The sequence below is a fragment of the Gopherus evgoodei genome, chromosome 2 (assembly GCF_007399415.2).
Source record: "Gopherus evgoodei ecotype Sinaloan lineage chromosome 2, rGopEvg1_v1.p, whole genome shotgun sequence".
In the NCBI taxonomy this organism is placed as follows: domain Eukaryota; kingdom Metazoa; phylum Chordata; order Testudines; family Testudinidae; genus Gopherus; species Gopherus evgoodei.
The window spans coordinates 163,078,508-163,097,644 of NC_044323.1; the positions used below are offsets into that span (position 1 = coordinate 163,078,508).

At 46.3% G+C, this 19,137-nt stretch overlaps 1 protein-coding gene across 2 annotated transcripts in view; it reads left to right on the forward strand.

Moving 5' to 3' along the window:
• The first annotated feature begins 3,387 nt into the window (after positions 1-3,387).
• The window catches only part of LOC115646414 (pleckstrin homology domain-containing family A member 2-like), a 54,586-nt gene continuing 38,836 nt past the window's right edge, over positions 3,388-19,137 (forward strand). The window contains exons 1-3 of one of the 2 annotated variants that reach the window (XM_030552217.1): positions 3,388-3,579; positions 15,229-15,392; positions 18,469-18,525. In XM_030552217.1, coding sequence (XP_030408077.1) covers positions 15,252-15,392; positions 18,469-18,525 — 198 coding nt within the window. In that variant the 5' untranslated portion in view covers positions 3,388-3,579; positions 15,229-15,251. The remainder of the gene's footprint in view (positions 3,580-15,228; positions 15,393-18,468; positions 18,526-19,137) is intronic. The other variant, XM_030552216.1, reaches the window with a different exon arrangement.

The window sequence follows — 19,137 nt, forward strand, 5'->3', positions numbered from 1 at the left end:
TGACTCCAGGTTGGAAGTGATGCCTGCTATAAATGGAAAAGCCTACCCTCAATAGCAGGGGATGTAGCTAGGACATGGAAGGTGGTGTGTCCTATAATGGCCGGGAAGGGAAGTGCCCTCCTCAGTTTTCAGAAAGTGGGGTAAGTCTCTGTTGCTAAATGTGCTGTTTTACTTACCTGGAGACTTTTGCGGCTTCTGTTATTTAAGGAAACCTGCTGTGAGGAAAAGGCCATGGAATCTGACTGGAGTATTTAGACTGTATTTGTACTGTTCCAGGTAGTGAATCTGCCCACCAATGTACATCCAGTCAGTGCATGTTCTTTATCTGTGCGTTCACACTGCTTCTTGGGGCAAGGGCTGTCTTCTGGGGGGCTACTGTAATAACAAACTCTGATGATGATGCTGAGTTTTACTGAGGGATGAGGTAGGCGAGGGGTGGTTCGTTCTTACTGTCACCAGCAGAGACGATGTCCAGAGGCAAACATGAATCAGCCAGCTAGGGGAAGCAAGGAGAAAAAAATACAGTTCTTTGAATGACTTGCTATGGCATGATTGCTGCCTGATCAATCCCCCTAGGATCAGATGCCCACCCCTCTCTAATTGCACGCAGACAAGCAGATCCTTCCGCCCAGATCCAAGGCTGGTGTAACAGTGCTGAAGTACATAGAAATGGTATCTAGGATCCTGCACTCCTGCAAGCAGCTCTCTGGGGTGGTTGAGAGGGACAGCTGTAAAGGGAGTGCAGCAGTTCTCTCCTGATGTAATAACACATTTTGGGTTACAATTTCCATGAGATGTTTGAGTCTGTGGCAGGGTGCTATCTCAATGGCAAAATATTTATGACAGGCTGGAACTGTCAAGATGATAAACCAGGAAGGAAAAGCTCCCTCCCCTGGAAGGGGCATCGAGAGGAACTCACTGCTTGAAGGTTTTGCCATGGCCAATCAGAAAAAGCCAGTATCAATGGCTGGGACTGTGAAACTGCCGAGGAGTTGCATGTTCCATATAATTTCATTTAATGTGTGGTTTGAAAGGAGGCTATGAAAACAATAGCTCCTTCAACCACGGCTGGGATCCCTGGGTGCAACCTTGTGCGGAGGTGGAAGTCTTAAGTGGCACTTAGGCATGTGCTGCTCATCTGCGTGGTGGTATATTTCACCCAGCCAGAGATAAAGGGGGTTTATCTTGGGTCTCTGCAAAAAGAGTTTTCTTTTACAAGAGCTTGACTAGGGCATATGTTTCTTCAGGAATTTGATATCCAATTCATCCCTATTCAACACAAGCACGTGATTAACTTTAAGCACATGCTTAAAGGGCTGAGTAGGGATGGACTTATGCAGATGCTTAAATGCTCTGCTGCACAGGGCCTGTGCTGCTGTGCCTGGCTCTACAGTATTCTGCAACGGGTCAGTGCCTACTCTTCATTGCAGCCAATGTGGTTTTTATCTGCCTCTCACAGGAAGTGCAGGCCCCGAATATGGTCAGACAACAATGAAGATACACAGTTGCAGTAACAGCAGTTGAGTGATGTCTTTAGCATGGAAGGGAAAAAAATTGTTCTAAAAATGACCCAAACCACAGGAAATGCTTAGGGGTGAAGCAAGTATTTTAAGTAATAACAAGATAGTGCATAATTGTTTTTCAAAACTACTGTCCATTCTTTAAAAAAAGTAAGATGAGGGGAATTGGAGATTGTTACTTACATTGCTTGGAAAAATACTCAAAAATCTCCCCAGAATTTCTGACTTTGGTCTCTGCAAAACTGCTCCACTGAGAAAGAAAACACTTTTATCACACAGTTTCTGTGCAAATTCACTCTGGCAGTTACAGAACCAGGAACCCTCTGCATGAGTAACAGATCTATCCCTTTGTGTAAAGAAAGGTTATTTGCCATAGCAGCGGAGGTATCTAGGGCAAATTAGGCATTGGCTCAATAACTGCTCTAGCGATATACATAATGTATTGCCTTCTGCTTTACAAACCACAGGGAAGCTTTCGGGGGGGGGCGGGGGGGGGAATTCTTTGTTCAATGAGATTCACGAAGATAGGAATCAGCCCATTGCTTTATCGATAAAGGAACATAGTGAATCAAACTGCTTTCACAGGTATGACCACTCTAAACTGCATCTTTGCAACATTTTTATTAAATGCACGAGTGACAGTAGAAGGTTGTATTAAAAGTGATGTTAGACCATGTGAATCATGGGTTAGGCATTTCACTGCTACCCAACCAGCTATATAGACATTGTTCACTCTTCCAGCCCCATTTTCATGAACAACAACAGTGGAGCAATCTCATATACAATCCAAGTCATTTTTGGCTTTTAGTTCCATTTTGTCACCAAGTAAAACTTTATGGTCCTCAACTCCACACTAGGGAAATAGTGGCCATCACATTACAGGCAGTTTGCTGATGTAATATGTTAGCTATTTTTTTTTTCTCCCTTTCAAGCAGACAGCCAATATCACAGTACTATATAATTTTTGGAGGGTCCTGATTCAAGAACCTCTTGTCTGATTCACTGATTGGTCGTAGAATTATTTTTCATCTGGGGATGCAACCTACAAATTCTGTGGCTGATATATATATCTCAGTGGATTTTAAAGGAAAATCAGGTGCAACCTTAGACCATGATTGTGCAAGGTGTAAGCACTTGATTAACTTCATGTGCATTTACTGGATGGGACCATTCATGTGCCTAACTGTTTTCTAAGGACTGGGGCCTGAATTATGTGTAAAAACGTAACTGCATCATTAAGGGACAGATATTAATCCTGCATGAGTCAGGAAGCTGATGAGTTGAGATTCCCATAGCAACTTTTAAATCTGCCCCCTTCTGTTTATGCATCACAATAGCATCTTTCATGACATGAGCAGCACACAGCACATATGTATTGAAGCTATTAGAATTGGTGAAAAGTGTTTTGGAAAACAAAAAAACAATCACCACCAAACAAAACTGGTTCACAGGATTTAGCAGCCCTGAGGTTTTTATTTCAGCAGCGACCTTCCATTGCGGAGCCACATTCATTTACACTGAAGCCTGGGCCAGGACACCCCCAAAAGTCAGTTGCTGAATGAAAACCATAGGTGCAGCTCCTGGTTCCTGGTATGTGTGGAAAGCAGGACAGAGCCAGGGCGATACCACTGCCTGCACTCCGGCCAGACGGCGCGGGACGAGCAGGAAAAAAAGTTGGTGCAAATCTATACTCCCCCCGCCCCCCACCCCGGAGTGAGAATGTATTTGTGAAATTCACCGCCCCCTTCCCCGGGCTGGCGATGCGGGCTGCAGGCAGAGGGCTCGGCTAAGACGTCTGGGTCTGCCCCACGAAGCAGGGGCCGGTCTGTAGCACCCTTCCCAGCCCCACCCGCCGGTCCCCGCTGCACCCTGCGCGCACCCAGCCGGCTCCCTGCCTCTGCACTCACATCCGGGGCTGGGTTTGCTGCTAACGCGAAACGTAAATTAACCCGGAAAAAACGAGGCACCGGAGCCACACGCCCCCAGCTCCCGATGTGACCGAGGCGCCGGAGCAGCGCCCGGCTGGCCATGCCCCGGGGCCGCCCGCAGACGCCGCTGGGTGAGTGGGGAGCGCCCCGGGGGTGCCGGAGGGGCGCAGAAGCGTCCCCCGGGGAGGGTGGGTGCAGGCGACGCGCCGGCTGGCAGCGCCCTGGGCAGGGGTGAAGGTTTGGGGGGCACCCTGGGAAGGGGTCGGGGGGTGCAATGGGCCGAGCGCCCCGGGGGGCGGGGTCGGAGCTCAGCGCCTGCCCCTGGGGACAGAACATCGCTGGGGCGCGCGGCGCTGTCTGCCCGGAGCTGCCCCCGGAGGTGCCTGTCCGCGCCCTGGGCAGCGGAGCCGCAGCGGTTCCCGGAGCGCTGAGCACCCTCCCCACGGTGTTTTTATGTAGCAGCGCCCGGCTCAAGTCGGAAAGAGGCTGGAATAACTGCGTGCCAAGGGCTCCCGCTGTGGGTATGTCTGTGGCGCCCCCACGGTCGGACAGAGTGAGTCCCTTTCCCCTTGCTACTCTGCGCAGTTTGAGCTGATCCTCAGAAGAGTTTGTCGCTGTGCACATGGGTCATTGAAGACCACAAAATGCCCAGGCATCCTTCAGGGAGCTTGCAAAGGGCTCCATGTACGGCCCTGAGTTTCAATAGGGAACTGTGCCTGGGCATGTACTGGAATTCAAGAGGGGCTTTTTGGTTTAGCGTCTTAAGATATATGTTCATGCTGATCAGAGAAGACCATGTAAGATCCTTGTGAAGATTTTAATTCAACCATGTGATGTGTTCTCATCCCTATTCTGCACACTGTATTCCTGCCTTGGGTCTGAAGGACAGTAAATTCGTACCAATTAGTCTTTCCTTGATTTCAGAGGACTTTGGGTCTGGCCCATAGAAAGAATTTCAAGTGCCTGACTTCCATTAGCACTAATGGGAGTTACAAACAGTTTGTGTCTTGGGCCATGTCTACATCTAAAATTTTGCAGCGCTGGTTGTTACAGCTGTATTAGTACAGCTGTATAGGGCCAGCGCTGCAGAGTGGCCACACTTACAGCAACCAGCGCTGCAAGTGGTGTTAGATGTGGCCACACTGCAGCGCTGTTGGGCGGCTTCAAGGGGGGTTCCGGGACCGAGAGAGCAAACCGGGAAAGGAAACCAGCTTCGCCGCGGTTTGCTCTCTCGGTCCCGGAGCCAGCCAGCAAACCGCGGGGAAGGAGACCTGCTTGCTCGGGGTTCCGGGACCGAGAGAGCAAACCGGGAACGCCGCGGTTTGCTCTCTCGGTCCCGGAGCCAGCCAGCAAACCGCGGGGAAGGAGACCTGCTTGCTCGGGGTTCCGGGACCGAGAGAGCAAACCGGGAACGCCGCGGTTTGCTCTCTCGGTCCCGGAGCCAGCCAGCAAACCGCGGGGAAGGAGACCTGCTTGCTCGGGGTTCCGGGACCGAGAGAGCAAACCGGGAACGCCGCGGTTTGCTCTCTCGGTCCCGGAGCCAGCCAGCAAACCGCGGGGAAGGAGACCTGCTTGCTCGGGGTTCCGGGACCGAGAGAGCAAACCGGGAACGCCGCGGTTTGCTCTCTCGGTCCCGGAGCCAGCCAGCAAACCGCGGGGAAGGAGACCTGCTTGCTCGGGGTTCCGGGACCGAGAGAGCAAACCGGGAACGCCGCGGTTTGCTCTCTCGGTCCCGGAGCCAGCCAGCAAACCGCGGGGAAGGAGACCTGCTTGCTCGGGGTTCCGGGACCGAGAGAGCAAACCGGGAACGCCGCGGTTTGCTCTCTCGGTCCCGGAGCCAGCCAGCAAACCGCGGGGAAGGAGACCTGCTTGCTCGGGGTTCCGGGACCGAGAGAGCAAACCGCGGCGTTCCCGGTTTGCTCTCTCGGTCCCGGAACCCCGAGCAAGCAGGTCTCCTTCCCTGCGGTTTGCTGGCTGGCTCCGGGACCGAGAGAGCAAACCGGGAAAGGAAACCAGCTTGATTACCAGAGGCTTCCTCCTTCCACGGAGGTCAAGAAAAGCGCTGGTGAGTGACTACATTGCATTACCAGCGCTGGATCACCAGCGCTGGATCCTCTACACCCGAGACAAAACGGGAGTACGGCCAGCGCTGCAAACAGGGAGTTGCAGCGCTGGTGATGCCCTGCAGATGTGGACACTCTCAAAGTTGCAGCGCTGTAACTCCCTCACCAGCGCTGCAACTTTCTGATGTAGACAAGCCCTTAGTCTCATTTCAGTATGTTACTATTTTGAATATATAGGAAGCCATCAGTATTCACATGGGATGCTGTCCCAAAAGGGAAAAGTCTCGATGGGGTTGGTTTGTCAGTCTTGGAATAGTGCAAGAACCTTTTCTTAGCGGCCCCTGGATCCGTAGCCTGAATCCATAGTGAAAGGCCTCTGCAGTTTCATGATTTATAATCAATAACAATTTGTTGTGTTTCTGTGGCACTCTAACCTTCTCAGCACAGAATATTTACAGGTGGGAAAACTGATGCAGAGAGATGTCTCAGATTGTTGGCACCCAAAATTTTGGGGCTAAGTAACAAATATATGGTGAGTGAGTCAGTGGGAAAGGCAGGATTAGATCTCCGGTCCAGAATCCCAGTCTCCTGGTTAGTTTCACTAGATCAAGTTGCCTCTGACAATTCATTTATGAACAGAAGGATGCTGTAATGACATAGTTTAACCTCACTACTGTCAGGCCTTCCTTTGAGCTGGTTAATTCCAAACATTTGTCTTTATTAAACAATTAACATAAGTTTTATTGCTGAACCTATTGCATCTGTTCTCCCATTCACCTGCCCTTCCTCTGGAAACTGCCAGCATTCTATGAGTTAATGGGGAGAATTTTATGAGCTCTCTTTAGTGATCATAGGCGAAAGGAAGTGGAGTTTGCAGACGTGGTAATGTCATCAAAGGTCTAAATGATCATCCATCATAGCGTAGGATGTTTTAATAACTGTACTAGGTGGTGCCTTGGGAACTGTTGACGCTTTGTGGAAGAGTGGATATAATCTGGTTGCCCAAGACAGCAGTAGAGCTAAAGTAGCCCCGTGTCATCTCAAATTTAAACTCCTCAGAGAGGGAGACTGTGTCTCAGTTTTCTTAAGAAAAGCATTGGCTATGCCGTAGATCCAGGTACCAAGGTGGCAAGCCATCTCTAAGGTGGAATCTCCATCCTTAGAGGTTCTTAAGGCCCCGGTTGACAAAGCCTTGGCTGGGATGATTTAGTTGGTGTTGGTCTTGCTTTGAGCAGGTGGTTGGACTAGATGATCTCCTGAGGTCTCTTCCAACCCTGATAGTCTATGATTCTAAGCCCAGTACAAAGAATTAGAAATGTAGATTCATGTTGACAGTGTTTCCTTGGAGTGGATCCAGTGTAAATGTATCTTGATTCCCATTATTTTCAAGGATACCAAGTGCAGAGACCCTCACACTGTCTGGGGCCAGCAGAATACCAAGTGCAGAGACCCTCACACTGTCTGGGGCCAGCAGAATACCCATTTATTGTAACCAATTGCACAGCATATGACTCTTCCATTTACAAAACACTAAACTCTGTGGTCCCTTGCAGTGTTATCTTCTGCACGGTGCCCTAGAATGACCTAGCTGTGTCATACTGGGCCATCTAAGAGCTTGTCTGCATGGGGACATCCAGAAAGTTAATCCAAATTAACTAACTGTGAGAATTTGAAATGGATTAGTTATACTGAATTAAATCCCTGTGTGGATGGTGTTGTTCAGAATGAAAATTTGCTTTAATTTGGTTTAGTTTAATTCACTTAGGAAGTGAAGGCCACTTTAATTCTGAATCATGTTATTCCCACAGGGATTTAATGTGGTTTAACTAATTCACTTCAAATTCATACCCTTAATTAATTTGGATTAATTTTCTTGTATATCCACATGTATGCAGTGTTGTTGTAGCCATGCTGGTCCCAGGATATTGGAGAGAGTAGGTGGGGGAGGTAATATATATTATTGGACCAACTTCTGTTGGGGAGAGAGAGACAAGCTCTTGAGATTCTGAATAAGAGCTCTGTGTAAACTCAAAAGCTTGCCTTTCACTAACAATAGTTGGTGCAATAAAAGATAATACCTCCCCCACCTTGTCTCTCTAATGTACATGTAGACACATCCTAATTTATCTAATGGCTACTTTGCACTATCGTTTTAGGAACATTGAAGATTTATTTTCTCTTAATATGCTTTTTGCTCTAGGAGTTGCGTTGATAATGCTGCTGTTCAGTGCTGCTGAAGTGGGATGAAAAAGTGAAGGAAACCTGTAACTTTGCATCTCAGGATAAAACTAGGGAGCAGCAGCCCTCCCTTTGATAACTGAGATTTTGGGATTCAGTTCCTGGGAACTCTGCCCCTTTGCAACATCACAGGTCAGAAAGGAAAAAAAGGTGATCCGGGTAACTACAGGCCTGTTAGTTTGACATCTGTAGTATGCAAGATCTTGGAAAAAATTTTGAAGGAGAAAGTAGTTAAGGACATTGAGGTCAATGGTAATTGGGACAAAATGCAACATGGTTTTGCAAAAGGTAGATCGTGCCAAACCAACCTGATCTCCTTCTTTGAGAAGGTAACAGATTTTTTAGACAAAGGAAATGCAGTGGATCTAATTTACCTTGATTTCAGTAAGGCATTTGATATGGTTCCACATGGGGAATTATTAGTTAAATGGGAAAAGATGAGGATCAATATGAAAATTGAAAGATGGATAAGGAAGTGGTTAAAGGGGAGACTATAACAGGTCGTACTGAAAGGTGAACTGTCAGGCTGGAGGGAGGTTACTAGTGGAGTTCCTCAGGGATCGGTTTTGGTACCAATCTTATTTAATCTTTTTATTATTGACTTTGGCACAAAAAGTGAGTGTGCTAATAAAGTTTGTGGATGACACAAAGCTTGGAGGTATTGCTAACACAGAGAAGGACCGGGATATCATACGGAAAGATCTGGATGACCTTGTAAACTGGAGTAATAATAATAGGATCAATTAAATAGTGAAAAGTGCAAGGTCATGTATTTAGGGATTAATAACAAGAATTTTTGTTATAAATTGGGGACTCATCAGTTGGAAATAAAAGAGGAGGAGAAGGACCTCAGAGTATTGGTTGATCACAGGATGATTATGAGTCGCCAATGTGATATGGCCATTAAAAAAGCTAATGTGGTATTGGGATGCATCAGGCAAGGTATTTCCAGTAGAGATAAGGAGGTGTTAGTACTGTTATACAAGGCACTGGTGAGACCTCATCTGGAATACTGTGGGCAGTTCTGGTCTCCCATGTTTAAGAAGGATGAATTTAAACTGGAACAGGTACAGAGAAGGGCTACTAGGATGATCTGAAGAATGGGAAACCTGTCTTATGAAAGGAGACTCAAAGAGCTTGGCTTGTTTAGCCTAACCAAAAGAAGGCTGAGGGGAGATCTGATTGCTCTCTATAAATATATCAGAGGTATAAATACCAGGGAGGGAGAGGAAGTATTTAAGCCCAGTACCAATGTGGACACAAGAACAAATGGATATAAAATGGCCATCAGGAAGTTTAGATTTGAAATCAGATGAAGGTTTCTAACCATCAGAGGAGTGAAGTTCTGGAACAGCCTTCCAAGGGGAGTAGTGGGGGACAAAGTAGTGGGGGACAAAGTAGTGGGGACATATCTGGCTTCAAGACTAAGCTTGATAAATTTATGGAGGGGATGGTATAATGGGATAGCCTAATTTTGGCAATTAATTCATCTTTGACTATTAGCAGTAAATATGCCCAATGGTCTATGATGGGATGTTAGATGGGATGGGATCTGAGTTACTACAGAGAATTCTTTCCTGGGTGCTGGCTGGTGAGTCTTGCCCACATGCTCAGGGTTTAGCTGATCGCCATATTTGGGGTCGGGAAGGAATTTTCCTCCAGGGCAGATTGGCAGAGGCCCTGGGGATTTTTCGCCTTCCTCTGCAGCGTGGGGCACGGGTCACTTACTGGAGGGTTCTCTGCAGCTTGAAGTCTTTAAACCACGATTTGAGGACTTCAGTGGCTCCAACATAGGTTTGATACTGGAGTGGGTGGATGGGATTCTGCAGCCTGCAATGATCATAATGGTCCCTTCTGACCTTAAAGTCATTGAGTTGACAGTAGCTATAATTGGGTTTGAATGTGATTTGAATGGTTCCCTTTCCATTTTATAACTCCCGGTGAAGCTGTTTTATTCAGGGCGCAGTGCCATACCCTTCCTGTATTCTGGGAGAAAATCAGAGAAGTTGGTTGTCTTGTGCTGGAAATCTTTTCCAGTAACTTCTTTGCTGGTGTGATCACATTAACTGAACCAGGCAAGGATTGTGTTGTTTTTTAGTATGTTTTTTGGTTTTGTTTTTAAGAGGGTGAATTTACGAATATTTTGCTCATCTAACTGTGTTGTAAAGGCAATAGAAGAAAAAAATCCCAGAAAGCAAGAGATCGTCATTCTGCAGTGTGTTGACATAAATTGGAACCAGTAATGAGATCCTAAGGGCCTAATTCCACTGCAAAGCTTGGGAAATGCTTTAAATCAGTGTTGGATTTCAGACTGGCTTCCAGAAATCGGATGCAAACTTCTCCCATAAACTGTGACTTCAACTGTTCAGTATCATTATCCTGTTCGTAATTTATAATGCATGTAATCTAAAGTTATAACAGAACATGTTCTTCTGATTGCTGAGCCTTCAGGGAGTCATTAGCTGTTCTAAATTATGTTAACTAGTTGTAAAGCATAAGCACAACTGAGTTTTTCCCCTTTTTGCAGTCAGTTCTTTGGTCTCAGATGGTACTGTCTTCCACTATTGTAGGATACAGAAAATATATTTATGTGTCATCTGTTCCAGCTTGTGTGGTTGCTCCAGTGATTGTCAGCTATTTGTTCTAATAATTGATTAACAGAAGTTATTGGTTACTGAGTTTCAGGCAAACATTCTAGCCATGAATTAAGAAGCCTTCAAATCATCATTGACTCTGCGATCCTAATCCTGTGATTCTTCCCTCATTAGCATGGCTTGAACCTGTTTCTGGGCTGCAAGCTCATAGACTCATAGATTCTAGGGTCAGAAGGTACCAATGTGATCATCTAGTCTGACCCCCTGCACAAAGCAGGCCACAGAACCCTACCCATCCACTTCTATAACAAACCTCTAACCTCTGCCTGAGTTATTGAAGTCTTCAAATTGTGGTTTGAAGACCTCAAGCTGCAGAGAATCCACCAGCAAGTGACCCATGCCGGGTAACAGTATTTCTATGCAAATATGCATGTGGTAGGAAATGCTACAGTAGAACAGGTCAATGGTATGTTCAGTGTAGTGTTCTCTCCCCAGCAATGACCAATGTCAGATGTGAAATATGAAGGTGTAAACTACCCAGAATGCATCTAACTGTACAGCCAGTTGACTAATTTGTACAGTGCTCCGACAGTGTCAGGTGCTACATAAGTGCTGAGTATTGTAACAAGACTAAGCTCTGTTGGGAAAACTCTTCCCGACTCCAGCTGGATTTCTGGAGCTGGAAGATGGGGGAAAAAACCCCACCTAGTGGAACTGCAGATGTTGTTCTTATTTTGAGCTTATGGGAAAGAGAAACTGGTGATGGTTCTAAGGAGACAGATGGATCATTGCAACCTCTGTCCTGCAGCATACTGGAGAATGGATCACTGTAACCAGGATGAGGAGTGTGCATGATGATTGCCTCCCTAGAGCATGCTAAAAAAGAGTACATTCTAGATCTTAAAGCTCGGCGTGATCATTATCTCCTCTGCCCACTGATTTTTGTATCTCAAAGTGCAATCTAAGGTTGGTCACTGTCACCTTTTCCTGTGCAGAAGGAGCTGAGCATTTGAGTATCCTTGATCAACCTTGTGTTAATTGAGGCAGAGTAAAACTATAAGAAGCTGCAGCATTTCTGACCAGCCTTTCACGTACCACCGCAGAGAAAGGCACTCTGCAGCCCAGAAGTGCCTGCTGCTAGAGTTTAGTTAATCTGTTATTGCCTGTTAGTACAGTGATACGGCTGCCCTTTATCTCTGTTAGCAAAGTCGGTTTCTTTACACTTTATATAAGCTCTGTGGTTTAAGGGCCTTGACTAAAGACTGAGATTCATAAAATAGTTTGCATCTTTATAATGGTCACTTCCAAGTAGAATTTGGCTACTGCTCACATGTGCTGCTGAGTTGTAACTGTACCGTTCTAAGGGCCCCATAACGTATGGGAATGTCACGTGTCTGTACTTGTCAGGGATGGCCTTACTAAACAATGTTGTGTACACCTGAGAAGCAGCATATTGCTAATATACATGCTCTGCAACTTGATAGCACCTGGCTAATCGACGCTTTCATTTTGGGCCTAACCTTCCCCCTTGCTGAGCACCTTACTTCATGAGTGGTCACATTCATTTCAGTTGAGTGGTTTGTGGAGTCAGCATGAGAAAAGCTGGCAGAACTGGGCCCTGAGCTTGTTCCTGGTGGAATAGATGGGCCAGATATCTCCCCAGCTTCCTCATCCGATTGTGCGTGTGTTCTTTTTCCTCCCCTTTTGAAACACCATGACCTGTCTTACTTTTTATTAGCAGCAGCATTTCTGAAGCCCAGTCTACACACACAGTCACACCGGTTGAACCACAGGTGTAGTTTTAAATCAGTTCAAACTCCTGTGTGGACACTCTTATTTCTGTTGATCTGAAGTCAGTCAGGAACTGGTTTAAGCTGAACCAAATCAGTGTGCTCTGAAACAAAAATAAGTGTCCACACAGGGATTTGTGCTGCTTTAACTATTTCAGTTTAAAATCATTAAACTGGAACAGCTTCCCCGTGTCAGAAGAGCCTGGGAAAGCGAGTGCTATCCTGCTTCTTTGGCCTGGGCCCAGTGTTTGTATTTGACAGTGCTCTGGTATGATATGTATTGTCATGTGTCTAGAGGCAATGGCTTAACAGATTAATAATTAACATTGATTCCAAATCTATTTCACAGTATCCTTTATTCTGTCTGGTTCAAATGGCTAATCTGATTCTAATGACATCCAAAGGTCTTTATAATTTTCTGTGTGTTGCCTTCTCTCTCTCACCCCTGATGGCAAGCCAAACTACCCACACTCTGCCCTCCAGCCTTTGGTCTCCTCAGAATAAGTCTGCTCAAAATTCCCCTAAGACAAGAGGAGTTTACTAGGAGGTGACCTTTGTCAAAACAGCACCGTCTCTGCTGGGTGCTGCTTCCAGGCCAGTCAAGCCTCCCTGGTCATTTCCTACCCTGCTTCCGAATGTGATACATGGCTCCAAACACTGATGCTGAAAATATGAGCAGATGACAGCAGACATTTTATTCTCTGTTCCATCTGCCTGTTTAACTACTGGACAATACATTTCTACAGGGAGGCCTCATGAGACCACCCATTGCAATTTGTAAAGTAAAAAATCATATTTTCTCCTTATCTGCAGAAGACCTTTATTTGTGCCGCCTGTTTTACTGGCGCTCATATGGGCTGCCTTTCACACTCCTGCTAGCTCACAGTCAAACTCCACCTGTGGTATATTTGTAACCAGTCCTTCTCCGTGATATAAGTCACCTCCCATTCCATCCACCAAGAGTCACAATAATTAAGAGGCTTCTTGCCGAAGGCATTACTGAGGTATGGTGTCTTTCCAGCTACCTACGTACAGCACCTGATTCTCCACTGCTCTGCACTTTGTGTTGGGACATGGACCAGTGCAAAGTGGGTCAGTGTTAGTGTTTTGTGCTGACCGTGCATGCATGTAAATGACAACAGTGTGCAAGACAGTGGGGAATCGGTCCCATAGACCATGTCTGTAGTGAGCTCCACCTTAAAGGGCCTGATTCTCCATTGCCCCAGTAATTCACGCCCTGCAAATTGAGTGTGAAGTGCTGCTACTCTAGAATGGTGGGGTTTTGCACCCACTTCAGCCTTATTGTAAATGATGGTGTTGCAAGGTGACCAAGAGCTAGGTCCCAAATCTTCCTCGCTTGCACTAACACCAGTTGGGGGTGCTGGTAGAAACCAGTCACCAGGTTCTAACCACCACGCTGTCAAACCTGGTGTCTTGTTCTTCTCTCGCTGAGTTTCTCAGGTGTCTGTCTCTGGTATCTGAGCTCTTGGCCAGCAGGGAGGGAGGTTCTTTCTCCATAGGGCTGAATCTTCTGATTGAAAAACTTTCAACTTCTCCAAAGGGACAGTTAGTTCCTGCTCAGACTGCAGCTGTTGAGCTCTCCTTGTTCAGCCAGGCTCTGTCCCTTTGCAGAACAGTATTCCTGTAGGACACGTGAGTCCTGAGGCTAGCTGGCAGATGCTGAGCCCTGAGTAACAAGGGTAGTGTTGGAAAGTGTTTGTGGCTCGTGTAGATTTAGTGTTATCTTCTGCACGGTGGTTTAATACTTTTTTTTTTTTACCCAGAGAGGACCGATCACTGCTGTCTTGCTGACTCTGCATCCCCACTGTACATACTTTCTGCAGGAGTTGCAGTTTGTTTTCCATTCCTTGGGGGGTGGGGGGAGAGAGAGAGTGAGTGTGTGTGTGTGTGTGTGTGTGTGTGTGTGTGTGTGTGTGTGTGTGTTCACCCGTGTGTAATTATTGTTTTGTTTGTTTTGGCCAAGGGCTGCTGGCTTTTGAGTTTGCTGTCTCATAGATGCCTCTGGAGTGGAATGAGGGTAGGGTCCTAGGCCTCTGAGCATCACCAACTGCTGCTCTGTTGTGAGGGATGATGTCTTGCTCTGTCCTGGGGCCTTTGTTTCCCTTTGGCCTGCTGCTGCTCTGTGACCATCCAGGTGGCCCTTGTGCTGTGACAAGGTGGGGAACAGTGAAGTGTTCTGAGTCCTCTTATGATAGTGCTGATGGGCTAGCGAGCTATTGAGTAACTTGTAGTGATTGAGTCCATCTGTAGTCCCTGGAAGCTCCCTGCTCTCCTAACTCCTGCAGTTCCCCAGCTGAGCTATTTTGATCACTCTCGTCTGTTTGTTTTATTTGCCCAGCTTCCGAATGTGTCCAGAATCGTAGTGCTGGGTGTCTTTGTCTTGCCGTGACCTTGGAATCCTCTTTCTGGTGGCCTGTCTGCTAGTAGCAGTAACATGCAAAGGTGGGATGGGGTTTGGCTCTGTCCGATCCGTAGCAGAAGCACCAGAACATTTGGATAACAGTTTGAATACGATCCAAGGCCTCAATCCTGCAGCTGATCATGCCGCTGAAACCCTGCTGGGAGCTTCACTGAAACCAACTGTGTTCTGTGCGGGTGTGGGAGCCTGCCAGGATTGAGGCCTAAATCTTCTACTCCCTACTTCAACCATCCTGCAGGGAGAAGCTCAGCCTCTAGACCAAGCTAAATACTCAGTATCCGTTGTTCAATTTCCTGATGTTTGGACTGTGAAATGATGCGCAACCTCAAGGAGGTGGAATTTGCACAAATGTTTCCATTTATGTGCAGCAGGACGAACCTGCTAATGGCCAGTTAAATGTGAAAGTGGAACAGAATGTCTTGTGTGTCAAATATGACCCAATCCAACCATCTTCTTCCTCATGCTCGGCTGCTTTAGCCTGCATGCCCAAACCTGGTGACTGAGCTGTCACCCCAACTCTGGAGAGGGAAAGGGAAAGTGAGGTGTGTGTGAATATGAAGTCAGCCTAGAACAGGGAAAGAACACTTCACTGCCCTGGCTTAGGGTAGGGGTTGGGAGTGCCCTGGTTTCACCGGCAGGCATTTGTGTTTTCTAGGGTGATGCTCCAAGAAGCCCGGAATGCCTTATGTGGATCGACAGAATCGTATCTGTGGGTTTCTAGACATTGAAGAAAATGAGACCTGTGGCAAGTTTCTGCGAAGATATTTCATCCTGGACACTCAGGCCAATTGTCTTCTGTGGTATATGGACAACCCCCAGGTGAGGTCCCAGAATGCACTCCGTGGAGCGTTGCAGATCTGCGTGGCTTTCATACATCACAGCTAAAAAGGCTTCTACTTCCTGATTTATGCTGCATCTGCCCCTCCCACTCTTAAGATGCATTTGTTAGAAGAGTTCAGTGCTGGGGTTTCACAGTGAGAGCTGGCTTTTGATCACACATATCTTTTTTTCCAGTTACCTTGGACCCCTTAGCAGTCCAGCTTGTGTTTGGACTCTGATTGGAGGAAACAGGCTTTATTTAGACAGATATGCTATTAAAACCCAGAAACTGGGATCTCATTTTTTAATTGGCTTTACACTTTTCTCTCTCCTTATTTTTATTACACCAGCTTCGCACACTAGTTAAGATGAGCAGAGACAGCAACTTCAGTGCTGGAAAAAGTGAGTTTCCTTGTTCCTGGAACCCTGTTCTTCTTAGCAGGGGCAACTCTAGCTTTTTTGCCATCCGAAGCACGGCAGTCAGGCAGCCTTTGGCTGCTTGTCTGCGGGAGGTCCCTGGTCCTGTGGATTCGGCGGCAGCCTGCGGGAGGTCCGCCGGTCCTGCGGCTTAAGCCTACCTGCTGCCGAATTGCCGCCGAATCTGTGGGACCGGCAGACCTTCCACAGGCAAGCCACCAAAGACTGCCTGACTGCCGCCCACATAGGGACTGACAGGGCGCCCCCCCCCCCCCGTGGCTTGCCGCCCCAGGCACGCACTTGGAGTGCTGGTTCCTGGAGCTGCCGCTGCTTCTTAGCAATCTGGAATGATTTGTTTCCCGTTCTGATGTTAAAACTGCCATGTAAGAGTCTACCAGGTTCCTAGAGAGACATGGTGGGTGAGATAATATCTTTTACTGAAACTTCTGTTGGTGAGAGAGACAAGCTTTCAAGCTATACAGTTCTTCAGCTCTGTGTAACTCTTGTCCCTTTCACCAAGAGAAGTTAGTCCAGTAAAAGACACTACCTCACCCACCTTGTCTCTCTAGGATCCTGGCACCAGCGTGGCTACAGCAACACTGCAAATATCAGGATCTTGGCGAGTTGAAATCCTCTCTGCAGTTCAATCATTGGTTGTTTTGGCACAAAACATCCCATCATTAATCTCGTGGGTGTCATAATGGAAAGTCGCCTTTTGGATGTCCATTTGTGTCAGATTGTCTGATGCCTGTTTCTGGGGAAGCTGTGTCCCGTAAACGTTATCTCGCACCACTAATTTTCCTTGATGCTTCAAGTTGCATAGAAGAGATGCCTTTATGGGATGGAAAGAGTGTCTCAGGAAGGACCTGGTGGTAGGGATAGCAGATTCTATTGGGCTTTTTTGTATTCTGTCTTGCCACAGCATGAGGTGAACCGCACTTAGTAAGAAATACAGAGGGTGGTCTGTTACACTCTTTTTCTTTTCTTTTTTCTTTTTTTTAAGTCTAGTGTTCACTCATATCCTTTTCCTGCTCTGAGGTTGAATTTTCTACTTCTGGGGCCTGATCCAAAGCCCATTGAAATCTGTGGAAAGACTCTCTCATTGGCTTCAGAGTGTTTGGATCAGGCCTCTGTTGGGAAGCTGGTGCTGGGTCACTTCATTGAAGCAGCATTCAGCCTGAGTGCAGCTGGAAGCAGTCCTTCATTTCCAAGTGGGATGGGTCACTGTCTAGGCCGTGCTTTCTTGCTGAGGGAAGCTAGAATGTGACTGAATGGTATCTGTTATCAGTACATGTGAGCGTGTGTCAGAAGTGTTCCTGAATTCCCCCTCCACACCCTTTTAGACTTTGAATCCAAGACAAATAAAACGAGACTGTCTTCTGGTCTCAGCCAGTGAACCATTCGGCTCCATGCCGCAAGCCCAAAGCTGGGAGTGGAATGTGGGGTAGCAGTTTCTTTTCAAGGTTGGCTCTGACCCGGTGCAGTGATTGGTCACTCTCCCAGATGTTACTCCTAGGGCAGTTCATAGCTGTGGTTAGAATGCAGAACTATTCTGATGAGTCAGTATCAGCCAGCAATGCCTGCTGCTTGCTGTATCGAATGGGGGCAGGGTGTGGGGAGCAGTTGCTATCTTCCTCTTTCTCATTTTGCTAAATAGTATAATCTGCATAATATTTTGTGTGAGCTGCATCTACCTTCAGGCCCCAATCCAGCAGAGCACTTAAGCACACACCTCGAGTCCCTCTAACTTCAATGAGATGTGTGTGTGTGTGCTCAAAGTTAAGCCCCTGTTTAAGTGTTTTGCTGAATAGGAGTGGGCATAAGCTCATACGTAAAGTTAAGCATCTGCTTTGCTGAATTGGGGTGTCAGAAATGAAATGATGCAGGATGCTTTCTGCTATATGTTGTTAGACTTTCCTATGGCTGAGTCTTTGCAAGAGGATACTGCAACAGATCAGTTTCTCTGTGTAGACTATGCTCTCTTACCCCACACCAATGATATTTTATACAATTTAACCCCTGAAGAGATGATAAAGCCCTATGTCAGTGTGAAACATTATTAGGTCCCCATTCCAGTTCATATCTCAGTGTAAAGACAGTAACAAAAATGATTAAAATATCTGTCATCCTAGAAATAGGGTCATGCAGAATATGCTCACCCAGTAGCCAGGTGTCTGGAGTTTTGTATCTGTTGCGGCTGGCAGCTCCGGGAGTGGTCGTGGCAATTACAACAGTGATTAAAATAATAAGAATAAAAGTGTGAGCTGCAGGAATCTCTTCTGTGTGCACTAGCACAAGTCACCATTTGGACCAGCGTTCATTGTGTGGCGTTTGTAAACGCAGTTCAGAACAAATTTTATTTTATTTTATTTTGTAATCTGTGCCCAGTGCCATGGTCTCTGGCCTCTTGACTAATGTTAAAGAACAGAACAACTTTCCTCATGCAATAAACTACACTCCAACTAGTGCACCTCTTACTGCCTTGCTGCAGCATAGTGATGGGTTTCACACCATGGTAAAATGCTGACACACAGAGACTGTTGGTGAGGACAGAACTCTTAAGATGTCCCTCCATAAACAACGTGTAAAGTGATAGTCTAGCTCACCTGATTTGTGACTGTTTATCGTTTAACTCTTAACATTCTTGACTGTTTTGCAGAATCTGGCTCTCGGGTCAGGAGCTGTCGGATCTTTGCCGCTGACCTATATATCCAAGGTAATACCAGGGTGGTGTCTCAGGACTGTTCTGCCGTGGGAGGAGGTGAAACAGACCAGGAATAAGCTAATAGCCTGCCCAGTACAGCAATTTGTAGGAGTCCAGAGTTATCTGCTCTATGCTACTACTGGGTAGAACTGGTGAGGATATTGTTCTTCAAAATGTTTGTCAACCAAAAATGTCCTTTTGGTTGAAATCAAAACATTCTGAAAAACCTATTGATTTTGATGAAAATTTGTTTAGAAAAAACCCAGAACTAAACATTGCAATAATGTCAGAATATCCCTTCTTGGCATTTTGGGGAATAGAACATTCCAGTTTGGGGTTTTTTTTAAACAACTTTTCAAAATTAAACTCATTGTGGTTTTTTGTTGTTTTTTTTTAATAGTATTGAAAAAGTTGACGTTTTAAAAAGTTGGAAATGGGAACAAACTGACTTGAAATGAATTATTTTTTTCAGAAATTTGTTTCCTGGGAAATGTTGAATTTATTTTATTTGTTTTGAAAATCTGAAATTGTGGAATTGCCTGCCAAATAAATCCTCTGATTCTTGCCAGCTCTGCGGTGACAGGTCTCTCAGTGTAGCAAAGAGGTCTGCATTTCCTTTGTCAA